Consider the following 14,657-nt stretch of genomic DNA (forward strand, 5'->3'; position numbering starts at 1 on the left):
GCGCACATAACTTTTTGAGGGAGCGCACACGTCCTAACATTGTGCGCACAGTACCTAACGGGAACTGGGGGGGGCGGGCAGTCCGTCCAGGGTGCCGTCTAGGGTGACGCTGGCACTCCTCCAGAGACGGACAGTAATGTCCGCCGCTGGAGGAGCAAGCTCGGTTGGGGAGATCAAAAATCTCACCCCAATCGGCTTAAAATCAATCAAGGGAGCGGAAGGTCTGTTAATGCAGAACTCCGATCCTGCGCCCTTGCGATGCGCGCGGCAACTGATGCTGTGCGTCGGGATTTCATGTCAGATCCCGGCACACAGCACTGAAGCCACGCCCACCTTTACTGCAACGGAAGGACAGGACACAGAAGAAGAGGCAAGAGGAAGAACGAAGAGGAGGAGGAAAAGTAACAGAGGAAAGGTAGGAAAACATTAAGTGAGATTAGTAAGTGTGATGGGTGTTATGCTGTAGTTTATGCTGAATGTTTGTGAATGAGTGTGTGTGTGATAGCATGGATGTGTAAGTGGGGGGGTAGCATGGCATAGGGAGGCTGTAATCACATTAATATGATGCCCAGGTTCCAGCATGTACTGGCTGCCTGGGCATGATAGGAGTGTGATTTGCCTCAATTTATAATGATAGCAGTTATGGCTGTACCACCGTCAGTGCGTTCCTCAGTAAATAATGATAGCAGTTATGTTGCAACACCGTCAATGTGTGCCTCAGTATATAGTGATAGGTGTTATGCTGTACCCCAGTCAATGTGTGCCTCAGTATATAGTGATAGGTGTTATATGCTGTACCCCTGTCAATGGTTGCCTAACGACAGAAGCTATGCAGTTTTTCCCAATAAAAAATTATATATATATATACACATATACACACACACACACACACACACACACACACACACACACACACCATATTGGCTCGAATATAGGCCGCACTTTTTTCCCCCACTTACTCCCCGATACGCTCAGACAGCCTCCCCTGCCAGCACTTTCCATGGGGGGGGGGGTGCCGCCACGGGAGGTTGTCTAAGCGCATCGTGCGGATGGTCCGCACGATGCGTTTTACCTCTGCCCCCAAGACTTACCAGAGGAGACTCCCGGGTGTCTTGCGGGGCCGGCGGGGGACATCTACGCAATACGCGTACACAACTTCCGGTGCCGGCACATCAGCTGAGTGCCGGCACCGGAAGTTGTGTACGCGTATTGCGTAGATGTCCCCCGCCAGCCCCGCAAGACACCCGGGAGTCTCCTCTGGTAAGTCGGGGGGGGCAGAGTGGCAGCATATCTCGGGGGGGGAGGACAGTGGCAGCATATCTCGAGGGGGGAGGAGGACAGTGGCAGCATATCTCGAGGGGGGAGGAGGACAGTGGCAGCATATCTCGGGGGGGAGGAGGACAGTGGCAGCATATCTCGGGAGGGGGAGACAGAGTGGCAGCATGGTTTTTTGGTGCTTTTTTTTAAAAAAAAAACTTTTTCTTTAAAAAAGCACCAAACTTTTAGGGTGCGGCCTATATACGGGGGCGGCCTATATCCGAGCCAATACGGTACATACATACACACATATATATATATATATATTGATCCTTTATGCAGCCCGGAGCCCCCGCTCGTGATTCACTCATAATTAACTTTTGCGGTGAGAATTTCACCTTTAAAATAGACCATGGAGTCAAAAGGGTTGGAAATATATAGCTCCCCCCTTGCAATGTGATTTTTTTTTCCGCTCCACCTACTTCGCTTTATATGGACTGTAGAAGCATATTGTGCGCACAAAATTTTGGCTATGGGAAAAATTTTGCACAACAGAAATTTTCTGCGCACACCACCCAAGAAAAATGAGAGGAAACATTGACTGCCACCCTAACATTATCCTGCGTGATACCTTGATAAACTTGGGAATTAATCGCAAAACAGCCCCAAATCATAATGCTTTCTCCACTGCACTTCATGTTGGTATGTGGTGCCCTATTTTATGCCATACGTAGAGCTGTGTGTTCTTCACTAACAATTCAACCTTAGTTACATCAGCTGTGGAGTGTCAAAGTGATCTTTGGCAAAATTTCAGGTGTACATCAATGTTTTATTGGAGAGAAGTGGCTTCCCCTGTGGCGTCTTGTCGTGGACTCCATGTCAGTTCAATGTTTTGCATATGGTAAACCCATGAACATGAGATGTTAACCAGTTCCAATGATTCCTTCAAGCTTTTAGCTGTTATTCTAGGGTTATTTTATTACCTCATTGAGCATTTTGCCATGTGCCCTTGGAGTCCTCTTGGACGCCCACTTCCAATGGAGCATTGCCACAATATTAAATTATCCCCATTTATAAACAATTTTTCTAACTGTGGACTGATGAATATGTAAACTTTTCCTTTCCAACTGTATGAAAAATCAACAATATCAACAATTCTTGATTGGTCTTCTAAGATTTCTTTTTTGAGGCATGGTTCACATTAGCAGCGGCACCTTGAGAATAGCAAACTCAAAAGGTTTGCTAACACCTGGCTCCAATTAGCCTTTGTTGAAGTCATGAGCCCAGGGGTTCACAAGCTTTTTCCAACCCACACTGTGAATGTTTGAATGATCTATAATACAATCATTTGTGTGTTATTATTGTAACCTAGATAAGGATCATATGTTTTAAGTCAAATTTATACATAAATGCACTTCTTCTTGCCGCTGTAAGTGAACAATAAAATGAACTTTACTGGAGTTCAATCAAACTTACTGCACACTAGGACAGTTATCTTTTAAAGACACTTTGTGTTTAACCTTTTGAATATGAAAATCAGCATATTTGCTAGCATTGTTCAAACATGCAACGCGATTGAAGTGTATTTTATCAACTTGCTCTCCACAATACTGCATTAATGTACTGAGCATCACAGCTTCTCTGTCCACGAACACATATATATATGCTATGGATGCTCTGTTCAGAGAAATTATTGAGCCAGGACCAAGCGATAGCAACATAAGTCATTGTAATTGACGGTTAGCCTAATGTACCTTGTTGTGCAGCTGTTTTACTTTTTGTAACCTAACCCTGTGATATGGGAAGTTCTTCCATTGCAAAGAGACAGGAATTCTGCCATAATACATACTAGAGAGTACAGATAATGGTTTATCTAAGCAGATCAGCACTTTAATGGTCCAAGCTAGGTTCTACAAGAAACTATTCCATCTCCCCAGGTTCCTATTTAAAACATTCTTCCCTCCCAACATCCCTCTTTCCAAGGAGCTCAGAATAACCTCTGAAAACATATAAGGCACAGCAGGCACAGCATGGAGGGACTGGGACATTCCCTGCGAAGGGCTGAAGGCTCATGGTCAGGAAATGGTGAGAGAAGTGGGTTGGTAGTTGGTGACAGTAGCCTACCGTGGTGGTGAAAAACATTGCAGAGCAGTGCGGGGAGAAGAGAGGCGAGGAAGGAGAATGAGAGAAAGGGGAAGAAAGGGCTGAGAAAAAGGTGGGATAGAAAGGGAGAGAGGTTTTGATAGAGGGAAGAGGGAGAGAGGAGAGCTAAAACATTTTTAGGTGCCTGATCTGGATGCAAGATATATAGGCTAGGATCTATAAACAGCAGAAATGTGTTTTTGTAAACAAAATAAAAGAAAATACATAACATTTGAAAAGCCTTACTCTGCTACAAACTTAAATATGAAAAGGTCACCAAGACCCAGGAAAAACTGCAGCCTAGATGTGGACTGCTAATGGTACTTGTGAATTTTAAGGCAAGACAGGAGGCTTCCTATTTTGCATTACTTCCTTTACTCTCACAGTAGCAGCAAAGAAAGAGTTAACATCATAAGTGGAAACATCCAATAGAAAACATTACATAGCAGGTATATAAACCCCTAAGCCATCCTCCTCTTCCTCTTTCTTTGCTGCTCACCGTAGCTGCAGGTCAGTCCTCTTCCTTTTGTCAAAAAAGAGTTACTTATATTTTTTCTTTTCACATTCGTATCTATATTTATTATCGATTTATCGTTGCTTTGTTTTGGTGTTCGTAGTGTATTGCTTGTGTTTATTTTGTCCGGTTCCGCGGACTTTAATTCTGGTCTGGGGAGATATTCCTTCCCCCTTCCCTCCCGGTCTCCGGATCCCTGGGTCTCCGGGTCTACCCGGTCCCCGGGTTTCCCGGCTTTTTCCCCGGGGGTTTTTCCTCCACTCTCTGGGATCTCTTTTCTTCTCTGTTGCCTCTGCCGAATTTTTCTCTCGGCTTTCCCACTTTCTCTCCCCGCTGTCTTTCTTATTTCTTACCTTTTCGGTTCTCTGCTATCTCCGTTTTTCTTTACCATAGTTTTTTCTTCAGGTTCGCTCGCGTTTCGCGGGCTTTCCAGTCTGCTTGTGCGGTCTCGCCGCCATTTTGGTTGGACGGCGAGGTCTCGCGTAACGAGATTTCAGCCGCCATCTTTGTCCTCCCTCTACCTCACGTGCGGCGGCCATGTTACTGCTCCCATAGAGCTTTTTTCACTGTCGGCCGTTTTTTCGGTATTGCGGCCGGGTCTCACAGCCCTCTGGTGAGCTCCGGTCGCAATTTTCTGTCCATTCATCTAGTTTTTTCGCGTTTTTTCTTTCCTTTGTCTCCACTTCGGGTGCACTACCTTTATTTTATTATTTACAGGTTTGTTTTTTTTTGTTTTTTTTATTTCTTTTCAGTACATAATTAGCAGACTAACTCTATTCTGTAGTGTCTTTATGCTGTTTGGGGGATTTCAAAATAGGCTATAAATCCCAGGCTGAGCACCTGTGGATGATCTACCACAGATATATATATATATATATATTAGAGTGCCTTTTGTTTCCACTTACCTGCCCTTACTTTGCCCTCTCTTTTTCTCTACAGACAATATGTCTCAAGAAAACATGCCTTCCCAAGATGCCTTTATGGCCTGGTTGGAATCTAAATTCTCTACTTCGGTAGAGTCATTCTTTTCTAAATTGTCTGCCAATCTTCCTAACCAAGGGCATCCCCCTGTCCCGTCGGGCCCTACTAATGCCCCTTCAGACTCTGAATCCGATAAATCGGAAGGGGAGGCTTCCGGTTCTAAACGCCCCTGGAAGGGCAGCAGTGTATCTGCGGGCAAGGGCAAAGCTCCCGCTAAACGCCCTAAAACCTCTGGCACTCCTAATGAACCACTGTCTATAGTGGATGAATGGCAGACAGATTCCTCCATTGGATCTGACATATCTGTTAATCTGGCCTCGTCCAGAGATGTTGACTCCGGGTTCGTCTGTGAGTATTTGGTGGATGAGCCCCACCTTGCCGATCTCCGTCAATCCCATACAGCCTCCACGTCCACCGACCTTCCGGTCCTGGACCCTACTGGGTCTTCTATGTTTGACCCCACTACCATGCGCCACCCTAGGGCCACAGAATGGGCTCCCCCAGAGCATATCGCTCTATACCTCCATAAATGGCTCAGAAAGTCACTTCCTAAGGAGGTTCGCAATAAACTTAGAGCCGAATGTCCCCGGCCATGCATCCCGGACAAGGTGGCCCTTACTCCAGAGTTTGATCCCAATGTGGTCGCTCTCCTTTCGGCACAAAAAGACCCTAGACGGGGTTTGGAACAAGGCTTAAAGTCTGCTCAGGATAAAGTCCTGGATATGGTAGGGCCTGTCACCCAAATCCTTTCCCTAGCAGACAGGGCATTTTTGCGAAACACTCCCCTAGACCCCAAAGTTATAAGTGATTGGGCCCTTCGCGTAGTTTGCCTCCTGGGGAACGCCAACGTCTCCATTGCTACGGAGCGTCGTAAGGCGGCCTTGCTGCGCATGGACCCCCGCCTGGCTGAATTAGGCACTAAAGATTTAGGAGCGGCCGCTAACGGCTTGCTTTTTGGGGATGCGTTTGTGAAAGAACTTAATCGCCACGTGTCTCTCATGACATCATGGAACAAGGCTAAGCTTTCCATGAAGAAGGTTTTCCAACCGAACCTTCGTTTTTCCGGGAGGGCTGGACGACCGAGGGGCCGGGCCGCCAGCCGCACTTCATCCCAAGGCCTCCGGAACTTCCCGCAGCCACAGTCTTCGTTCAGACCACACTACCACCAGAGACCCTTCTCAACTCGTGGAGGTTACAGAGGCAGAGGTGCTCAGGGATTTCCCAGAGGGCGCTCCGGCTTTGGTAAGTCAGACTGTTTCTTATCCTTCTTTCCCTCTGCGGGTTGGAGGTCGTATATCCCATTTTTTCCACAACTGGGTGTGGATTTCATCCGACCCTTGGATCCTCCAAACGGTCCAGGGTTTCCAGATAGATTTTGTCTCTCCCCCCTTTCAGATACGCAGCCCTCGTCCTGCCTTCCGATCCGCGGCCGATCAGGCGCTTATAGTGAAGGAGCTCCGGGCCTTGCGCGACAAGGGAGCCATTCAGCGAGCCCCCGGTCCCATAGGTTTCCTCAGCTCCATTTTCCTGGTGCGCAAACGCACCGGCGACTTTCGCCCTGTGATAAATCTGCGGTCCCTCAATGCATTCGTGGTCTATCGCCACTTCAAAATGGAGGGCATCCATCTCCTCAGAGACCTTATGTCGGAGGGCGATTGGTTCACCAGGTTGGACCTTACAGACGCTTACCTCTCCGTCCCTATCCATTCGGATCACAGGCGTTTTCTCCAATTCCGCTGGGGCAGACAGATTTGGCAGTTCAAGGCCCTTCCATTCGGTCTCAGTTCAGCCCCATGGTGCTTTACCAAGCTCCTGAAGCCGGTCATGGCTTTCTTCAGATCCAGGGGTGTCAGGTGCATAGTTTACCTGGACGACATCCTGTTATTTTCGGGTTGCCGAGAGACTCTTCTCTCGCAGACAGATTTTGTCGTTCAGACTCTTCACGAGCTCGGCTTTATTGTAAATACCCTAAAGTCAGAGCTAATCCCGAGTCAACGTATTCTTTTTCTAGGCTTCGAGATAGACTCGCAAGCGGCTATGCTTCGCCTTCCACGACCAAAAATAGTATCCATTCGGAAGGAAATTCGAGCTCTCCTCCGCCGAGACTTTTGCTCACTTCGTCTCCTGGCTCGGGTGGTGGGTCTTCTCTCGTCATCCATTCAAGCGATATTTCCCGCCCCTCTCCACTATCGGGCGCTTCAACGCCTCAAAGCCCACCACTTACGGAAGATACCTTCTTACGACCAGGTGATCCGGCTAACGCAGGAGGTGCGTCTCGAGCTGCTCTGGTGGCTCCGCCACATGGAGGCATGGAACGGTCGGGCGATTTTCGGTTCTCAACCGGACTTCGTTCTCGAATCCGATGCCAGTCTACTGGGATGGGGCACCGCCTACGACTCAGAGGCGACCGGAGGTCGTTGGTCTCTGGAGGAGCGCTCACTCCATATCAACTGTTTGGAGCTGATTGCAGGTTCCTTCGCGATCCGGAGCCTGGCCAAGGACCGCTCAGACTGCTGTCTCCTCCTCCGGATGGACAACTTTTCAGCAGTCCGCTATATCAACCGCCTGGGGGGCACGCACTCCAAGCGCCTCACGGAGGTAACGAAGGATATCTTCGAATTTTGCCTGGCTCGCAATATCACCCTTCAGGCGGAATATCTCCCGGGCGTCGAGAACCTTCTAGCGGATTGGTTCTCTCGACATTGGCGGGATGGAGGCTCCACGGGCAAGTCTTCCAGGACCTCCAGCGTCGGAGGGGACCGTTTCGTCTGGACTTGTTCGCGTCCAGGACGAATCGTCAGACGCAGGATTTCTACAGCTGGCTCCCGGATCCAGAAGCTCTGGCGACGGACGCCTTCATGCAGGTGTGGCCTCCCTGGGGCGCGTATGCGTTTCCTCCTTTCGCCCTCATTCCAAGAGTCCTCCACCACTTACGTCGCAGCAGCGGCTCGCTGGTCCTGGTGACCCCCCTCTGGCATGCGCAGCAGTGGTTCCCAGCTCTGTTACAACTGTCGGTGCGGGACCCTCTGGCGCTTCCGTCTTTCCCTTCTCTCCTGTCGGGCTCGGACGGTCAACTTCATCCTCTCATCCAAGAGGGTCGTCTTCTCCTGGTAGCGTGGACAATCTCGGGGGACCCAGAGCAGGCTCGGGCCTATCGGACGCGGCTCAATCCTTGCTGCGCGAATCTTGGGCTCCAGGTACCCGAAAGTCGTACCGGGCAGCTTGGCGAAATTGGGCTGCTTGGTGTGTGGGACGGCAAGTGGATCCCCATTCAGCCTCTTTAGATTTTGTTCTCAATTTTCTGGCTGAGTTGTTTTCTTCGGGAAAATCGTACCGTACTATTAATGTTTTCCGGTCTGCCATTTCAGGCGGTCATGTAGGCATCTCAGGTGAGCCGGTTGGTAAGGCTCCTCTGGTCTGCCGCTTGCTCCGTGGCATTCGTTTATCTCGTCCCCCGGCACCTCGCTATACTTCTCTGTGGGATGTTGCCGTGGTGCTCAATTTTCTGCGCGCCTGGCCGGACAACGAGTCTCTCTCTCTACGTCAATTGTCGGCGAAGCTTACCCTCCTGTTGTGTCTTCTTTCTTTTCGTAGGGTTTCAGACGTCAAGGCTCTTGATACCCACGCCGCTTCTTTTTCCCCGGAGGGTCTGGTGTTCCAGATTCGTAGGAGAACTAAAACTTTTTCCTCGTCTGTCTCCTACCCTTATTTCCTGGATGACCCTAAGATCTGTGTGGCCAGATGTGTTCAGTCGTACTTGTCTCGCTCTGCTATGGTACGTCCTCCTTCGGTGTCCCAACTTCTCATTTCTTATGTTAAGCCGTTTAAGGCCGTCTCGTCCCCGACTTTAACCCGTTGGGTCCGTTGGCTCCTATCTCTGGCAGGAGTTGATGCTTGTTTTGGGGCTCATTCGGTTCGGGGCGCCGCTGCATCTTGCGCCCTCCGGTCTGGGGCAGCGCTAGATGATATCCTCAGGGCGGCGGATTGGTCCCGGGCTTCCACATTCCGGGAATTTTACTTTCGCCCGGTGTCTTCCGCGGCGGTGGCTTTAGTTACAGGCGTTAAAAATGCAAAATAGGAAGCCTCCTGTCTTGCCTTAAAATTGGAAATTATTCTAGCCTTGGTGCACGAATAATTATAATTTTAATAAAGACAGGAGGCGAGTATTTTCCCTCCCGTCCCTTCCCTAATCTGGTAAATTGGTGGGTTTTTCTTGTTTTTTTTGTGCATATTTCTCTATGATTTAGTGTGCTCATTTTACTGCTATTTGAGGATCTGTTGATTCTTCATGTTATTTTGTGCTATTATCCTGTACATTTGGAATCTGGTCCTGTTACGTTTTCTCTTTTCTTTCAGCGTGAACTCACCGCCATGTGTTAGCGGTTCCGCTGCCCGTGTTTGAGCTCGGTTAGCTCCATTTGGTGTGATGTCACTGCTTCTTGGAGGAGTCTGGTTCCAGTTCCGTTCGGTGTTCGGGTTGATCTCTGAGTGGGTCGTCGAGTTTTGATGGACATTTCTTCAGTCCGGTTCACAGCGACGAAAGAGGAAGATGGCTTAGGGGTTTATATACCTGCTATGTAATGTTTTCTATTGGATGTTTCCACTTATGATGTTAACTCTTTCTTTGCTGCTACTGTGAGAGTAAAGGAAGTAATGCAAAATACTCGCCTCCTGTCTTTATTAAAATTATAATTATTCGTGCACCAAGGCTAGAATAATTTCCAATTATCCATGAATACACTAGGGGGTGCCCAGATAATACACAAGTATAGGTGGTGTCCTGATAATACACAGATAATAATAAAAATAATAATAAAGTACCGATTTAATTTTAAGGACAAAAACTTCACACATACAGCATCAAGGTTCAAAACAAAAGATGCCCATTTGCAGCAATTTGTGACCTTCACACCACATCATAGATAGTAGTATAATGTTAAATGTTTGTATATGAGCTACAAAAATCTATACATAACAGAAAATGCATAGAATTATTTTTAACAGGTTTCGGGAATGTATTCTCAGGCTGCAGTCTAAGGGCAGCATTCAGAACATATAAAGCGTTTTCAGAAGTAAACAATTAGCCACTGGCATGAAGCTAAAAGGGCAGTATTTCCCGACTGATTAATAGTTTTAAAATGCTTGGGTGAAAAGGTGAACACACAGACATGAATTAATTTATCTTGACAACGATGATGGATTTCTGGCATTCACCAGCTTGCAGCTAGTGAGATCATTTGTAAGTAGACTGGAGCACATTACGATTATCTACATTCATGTCATGTTTCACACACTGTTGAGGAAAACCGCAGTTAGAGCCACAAGGTGTAGAACTTTGATAAGAATATAATTGCACTAACCTGTTGTTCCAAGCCTGCAGCATCTCACACAATGACTGTTTCTTAGCTATCATTGACTCAAAGACAGACTGGAGTTGTTGAGGGGTATCCAAGTTGGTGGAGAGCATTCTTGCCTGGAGCTTCTCAATCCAATTACGGAAATCTACCTCCTCCATCTAGAAAAATACAAGTGCAAACCAAAACATGAAATTACACGACCGGTCTCTCTGGCATATTATTATCCTCATTACTATATCTAAAAAACAAACCACTGTTACGGCAGCATTGCAAACGTTGGAAGCTGACCCTGTTGCCTCCTCCGTGTTTGCCACACTGGTAAATAATCTAAACAAGGCAAGAGAGCCATATCAAAGCGTTTTAGTTGTCAATTTATGATCAAAATGATTATGTAGAAGCTTCTCTGTATTGGTGCTGTAGTAAACCAAGAAATCCTCATCAATAGTTCATCAAGAACAGTCCTTTATAACCTGGTGCTTTTCATGGTGGCATGAATTATCCACTGACTAACTGATGTACACGTGTGCTATCCTGGTTATTTTTACATATCAAGGTGGGCTATATTTAGAAAGGACACATTCTGCCCTAAGTTAAATATTTCCCCATTACTATTGTTCTTATTTTCATTTTTGCGCAAAGTACACATTGATTTATTACCTGCAAAGCGTCATGCGCGACCTTTGAATCATAATTATGTACCCTCAGAGAAACCATGGTCTTTGATTAAATTTGTTCTACACGCAAAATGTAGAAGGCCAGGGTTCGTATGGTTTCTGCTGCCTTTGATTTTTGCTTTTAAGGCACTAAACGAGCACTACGTTCTATATAAATTTACCGTTGTGATTATTTTCTCCAGGAAAAGGTTTGAAAGACGCTCTTTTAGATAACTGTATTCAGTATAACTGCACATCCTGTTTTTTATAGTTGGTTAAATATGTACATGGTAGAAAAAAAAATTTGGGGGGTTCAAAACGTAATAATGTGACGTTGTTTGATGTAACTCTGCGTATGGTAAGTAGTAGCTAGCAATGGGATCTAGATCTAATGTGAATCACTGGAAATTGTGTTTGTGTAATTGCCTGTATTCATAACTATGTCACTTTTATAGCTGGCTAACATTTATTTGTATTCCAGTTGTCTTCCGACAACAGAATACATTTCCATCATGCGCTGTTTTAATTAACGAATCTCTCACCTCCTTCTGTGCAAAAAGGTCTTCCATCTTCTCTTCCCTCGTCTTGCTAAATGTATCTGTCTTTAGGGAAGTAAGGCGATCATCCACTGCGATATACACTTGTGTCACCCTGCAAAATATATCCAAAAATTAGAAAGCCATAAATTAAAAATGAAGTTCTAGAGGGCATTTTGAGAATGATGTTAACCTTTGAAGTTTGACATTTTCAGCATCAAAATGATTGCGCCCATGGGACTCAGTAAAAAAAGTGTACTAAGGCAAAATTCCATATTTTAAAACTTATATTTCAAAAATGTCAGCGATAGCCTTATACAATACTGGGTAAAGAAAGCAATTAATCTGAATTCCACAAAAAAGTTAAAAAGATTTAAAATGCTAAAATGATTTCCTTCGTAATTTAGGCAGGAGACAATTGTGGGGGGGGGGGATGCCAATGCCCATAGCTTCCTGAACAATCAATGTAAAAAACAGGAAAGTATGCTTCATGCCACTGATTGGCTGCTTTAAAAAGCCAATGGGTAGCAGGAAAGCGTTCCCATTGATTGCTTTCTGTGCATGCACACAAGGGGGGGGGGGTTTAGCCAAATCATCTCCCGAAACAGTCAGCGAGCCAGTCTTGGAACTAACTGGCAGCAAGAAGATCACGTGGCAGGAGAAGTGTTCAGCCAAACACATGCCTTGTGCGTCAAAATAACTTGGTGGTGGGGAAAGGGGCGAATGTGCGTGCTGCCATTGGTTAATAGGACAACGTAGAATCTCAGTTCATCAAGTGAACTTAAACGTGTATGGGTTTTGTGAATTTCTGTTTTATTTTATACCATATTGCATTTTTTCCCGGATGTAGTACTTCAGATCAGTGTATACATGAGATCAAAATGTTGGGTTCATAAAGCAGCTGTGGAGTATCATATACAAGAAAATCAAGCAAGCTTGTGATAGATATTAGGCTACATTCAAAGTTATGGGGGGGTTGTTTTTTTTTTTTTAAAGTGCTAATAAGGGGCAGTCCTTAATTAGTTTGAAAATGCACAGTGTTTCCAAACTAATTAAGTTTCCAATCACCCTTTTTGCAGCATTATATGGAAAATAAGGGTAAAGGGAAACAAGGTCATATTTTTCTGGCAAAAAAAGCCAATGCTAAATTGAGGTCTCGGCGGCTCCATGTAACTACACGAACTTCTAGAACGCATCCATCTTGCTCCCCACTTCTGGTGATCTGGACTAAAGACAGCTGCTTGGAGTAGCATGAAATCGGAGGTATAATAATTTGCGCCCAAGTACAATATGCATGCCTTATGTACTAGGTAGCTAAATAAAGGGAAAACCACTTGCATATTATACATGAGATCTTACAATAATTAATAGATTCATTCAGGTCAATATTCAGCTTTTGTCTACTTATTTTTATCATGTCACCAGTGGATACTTTTCTAGTAACTATGCAGTAATATTGTTTGCAGGAATTTTGCTAGTGATGGCAATATGTCTTAGAACCACAATAAGTGTCAAAGTACATTACTTTATGAAAGAACCCACACAATTTTCTTTTATACTGCAGTGTTTTCTTTTTGTTAACGTATCGGCATTCCTTTACTGAAAACAAATTGAAGGTTATCGTTCCATTATAATGCCCAGCCTTGAAAACAACTATATATCAGCTTATAATTCCTCTATTTAGCATGAATTGAAAATTCAATAGTATTTGTCACTAAATTAACCTTAAAAACATGTATATAAGCTCAAGTGTTCTGAACATGTTTCAGCAAGCTACTTTTAAACATGTGTAAAAGACTACAATTATTAGAGACAGATAAAAAGTGCAGATTATAAATGTTTTAACCCCTTAATGACAAATGGGTACAGGCTCAAAATGCATTGTTTTCAATGGGTTTAGGGACCGCCCATTGTCCTTAAGGGGTTAAAAAATGCCATGTGTATGTTTAACAAACATTATTACCACCGAGATGTATTTGCTATACTAAGAACAGTTTTAGGTGGTATTTTGTTCCTGGAAGAAACACAGACCTAAGCCTTCATGTATATCTCAGCGCAGAATACTTACTTTAGAGAGAAGTCCTTCAGATCCTGCAGGACTAATACTTTTGATGGAGTGTGTTGCTTTATATAGATTTTAGGCATTGGGACACACACTTCAAGAAGTCTGATGGAAGAGTAACTAGAAAAAGATAATAGAATGATATTTTGTTAGTTCACCTCAACTTGGTTAATGTTTGATCTGCTGGTTTCCCAGTGGTTATTAGTCCAGAGAGCCTCTGTAAGGAAGTTGGGAAGAGAAGCGAGAGGACATCAAGACAGGGAATTACTAACGCTGGCTTTGCCACAGGTGCTGCTGATAGCGGTTTCCATTAGGTTCTAACCTACAGATCTCCGCTTGTCCTAATGTGCAAAAAAACCCATAACCTATAACCTATAAGTAGCTTCAGGTAAATAACTTTATGCTGCAAGGTTGACTGTTCCCTTATATGCTACCTGTTATGGGACAATAATAAAGTATGGTTCTATTGGTTCAGCTGATAAACATTGTCAACTGAATCTTTACCTGAATGAGGCAACCATCTGGTTATAAGAGAAATACTGGTGGTAGTTATGGTGTATTGAGTGGCCACAGGGCTCAGCATTAGCTCTCCGGGTGTACTGGTTCCCATAGAACCGGAGTTCCAAATACTTTGCGAATGACATGGACCAGGAGTCATTGGACAGAGGCACCACTGGAGTCACCTGGGAAAAAACATACATACACCTGTGAATAAACTAATTTGAGGGAGAGACATGTTTCTAACTTTAAATTATTTTGCTCGATTGTAAGACAAGGTTTTTTTCAGTGCAAATGCTCTGAAAAATACTCATCTTACATTCAAGGCCGTCTTATAATCAGACCTCAAATAAAGGTCTGACTACAAGACTAAGATCCAGATCCCCTGCAGCGCTGCAGGGGACCTGGATCCTCCTCTCTGGCACCCAGTGGACACCTGCACAATGCGTGCAGAGAACCTCCACTGCTGCCGGCAATTCTGCTTGGGCTTCTATGACAGAGCGTCTGCGTGACATGAACTTCCGGTGCTCCACCACAGAAGCCCCGGCGGAAGTACCGGCCAGCAGCAAAGGTTGTTCAAGCGCATCGCACAGACGTTCTCCGGCTGCCAGAGAGTTGCAACAAGAGAGCAAAAGGTTTTATTATAATGTTGTAGTC

General features: G+C 45.3%; 1 protein-coding gene across 1 annotated transcript in view; it reads right to left on the reverse strand.

The window, feature by feature from the left end:
• Positions 1-14,657, reverse strand: part of LOC149290543 (1-phosphatidylinositol 3-phosphate 5-kinase-like) — a 66,466-nt gene that overhangs the window by 32,898 nt on the left and 18,911 nt on the right. Inside the window, exons 23-26 of the mRNA XM_089488466.1 lie at positions 14,007-14,185; positions 13,509-13,622; positions 11,447-11,555; positions 10,255-10,409 (exon numbers count right to left, since the gene is read on the reverse strand). Coding sequence (XP_089344592.1) covers positions 10,255-10,409; positions 11,447-11,555; positions 13,509-13,622; positions 14,007-14,185 — 557 coding nt within the window. The remainder of the gene's footprint in view (positions 1-10,254; positions 10,410-11,446; positions 11,556-13,508; positions 13,623-14,006; positions 14,186-14,657) is intronic.

This window comes from Sceloporus occidentalis, unplaced genomic scaffold (assembly GCF_023333645.1).
Source record: "Sceloporus occidentalis isolate IW3139 unplaced genomic scaffold, rSceOcc1.0.p SCAF_38, whole genome shotgun sequence".
Lineage (NCBI taxonomy): Eukaryota > Metazoa > Chordata > Lepidosauria > Squamata > Phrynosomatidae > Sceloporus > Sceloporus occidentalis.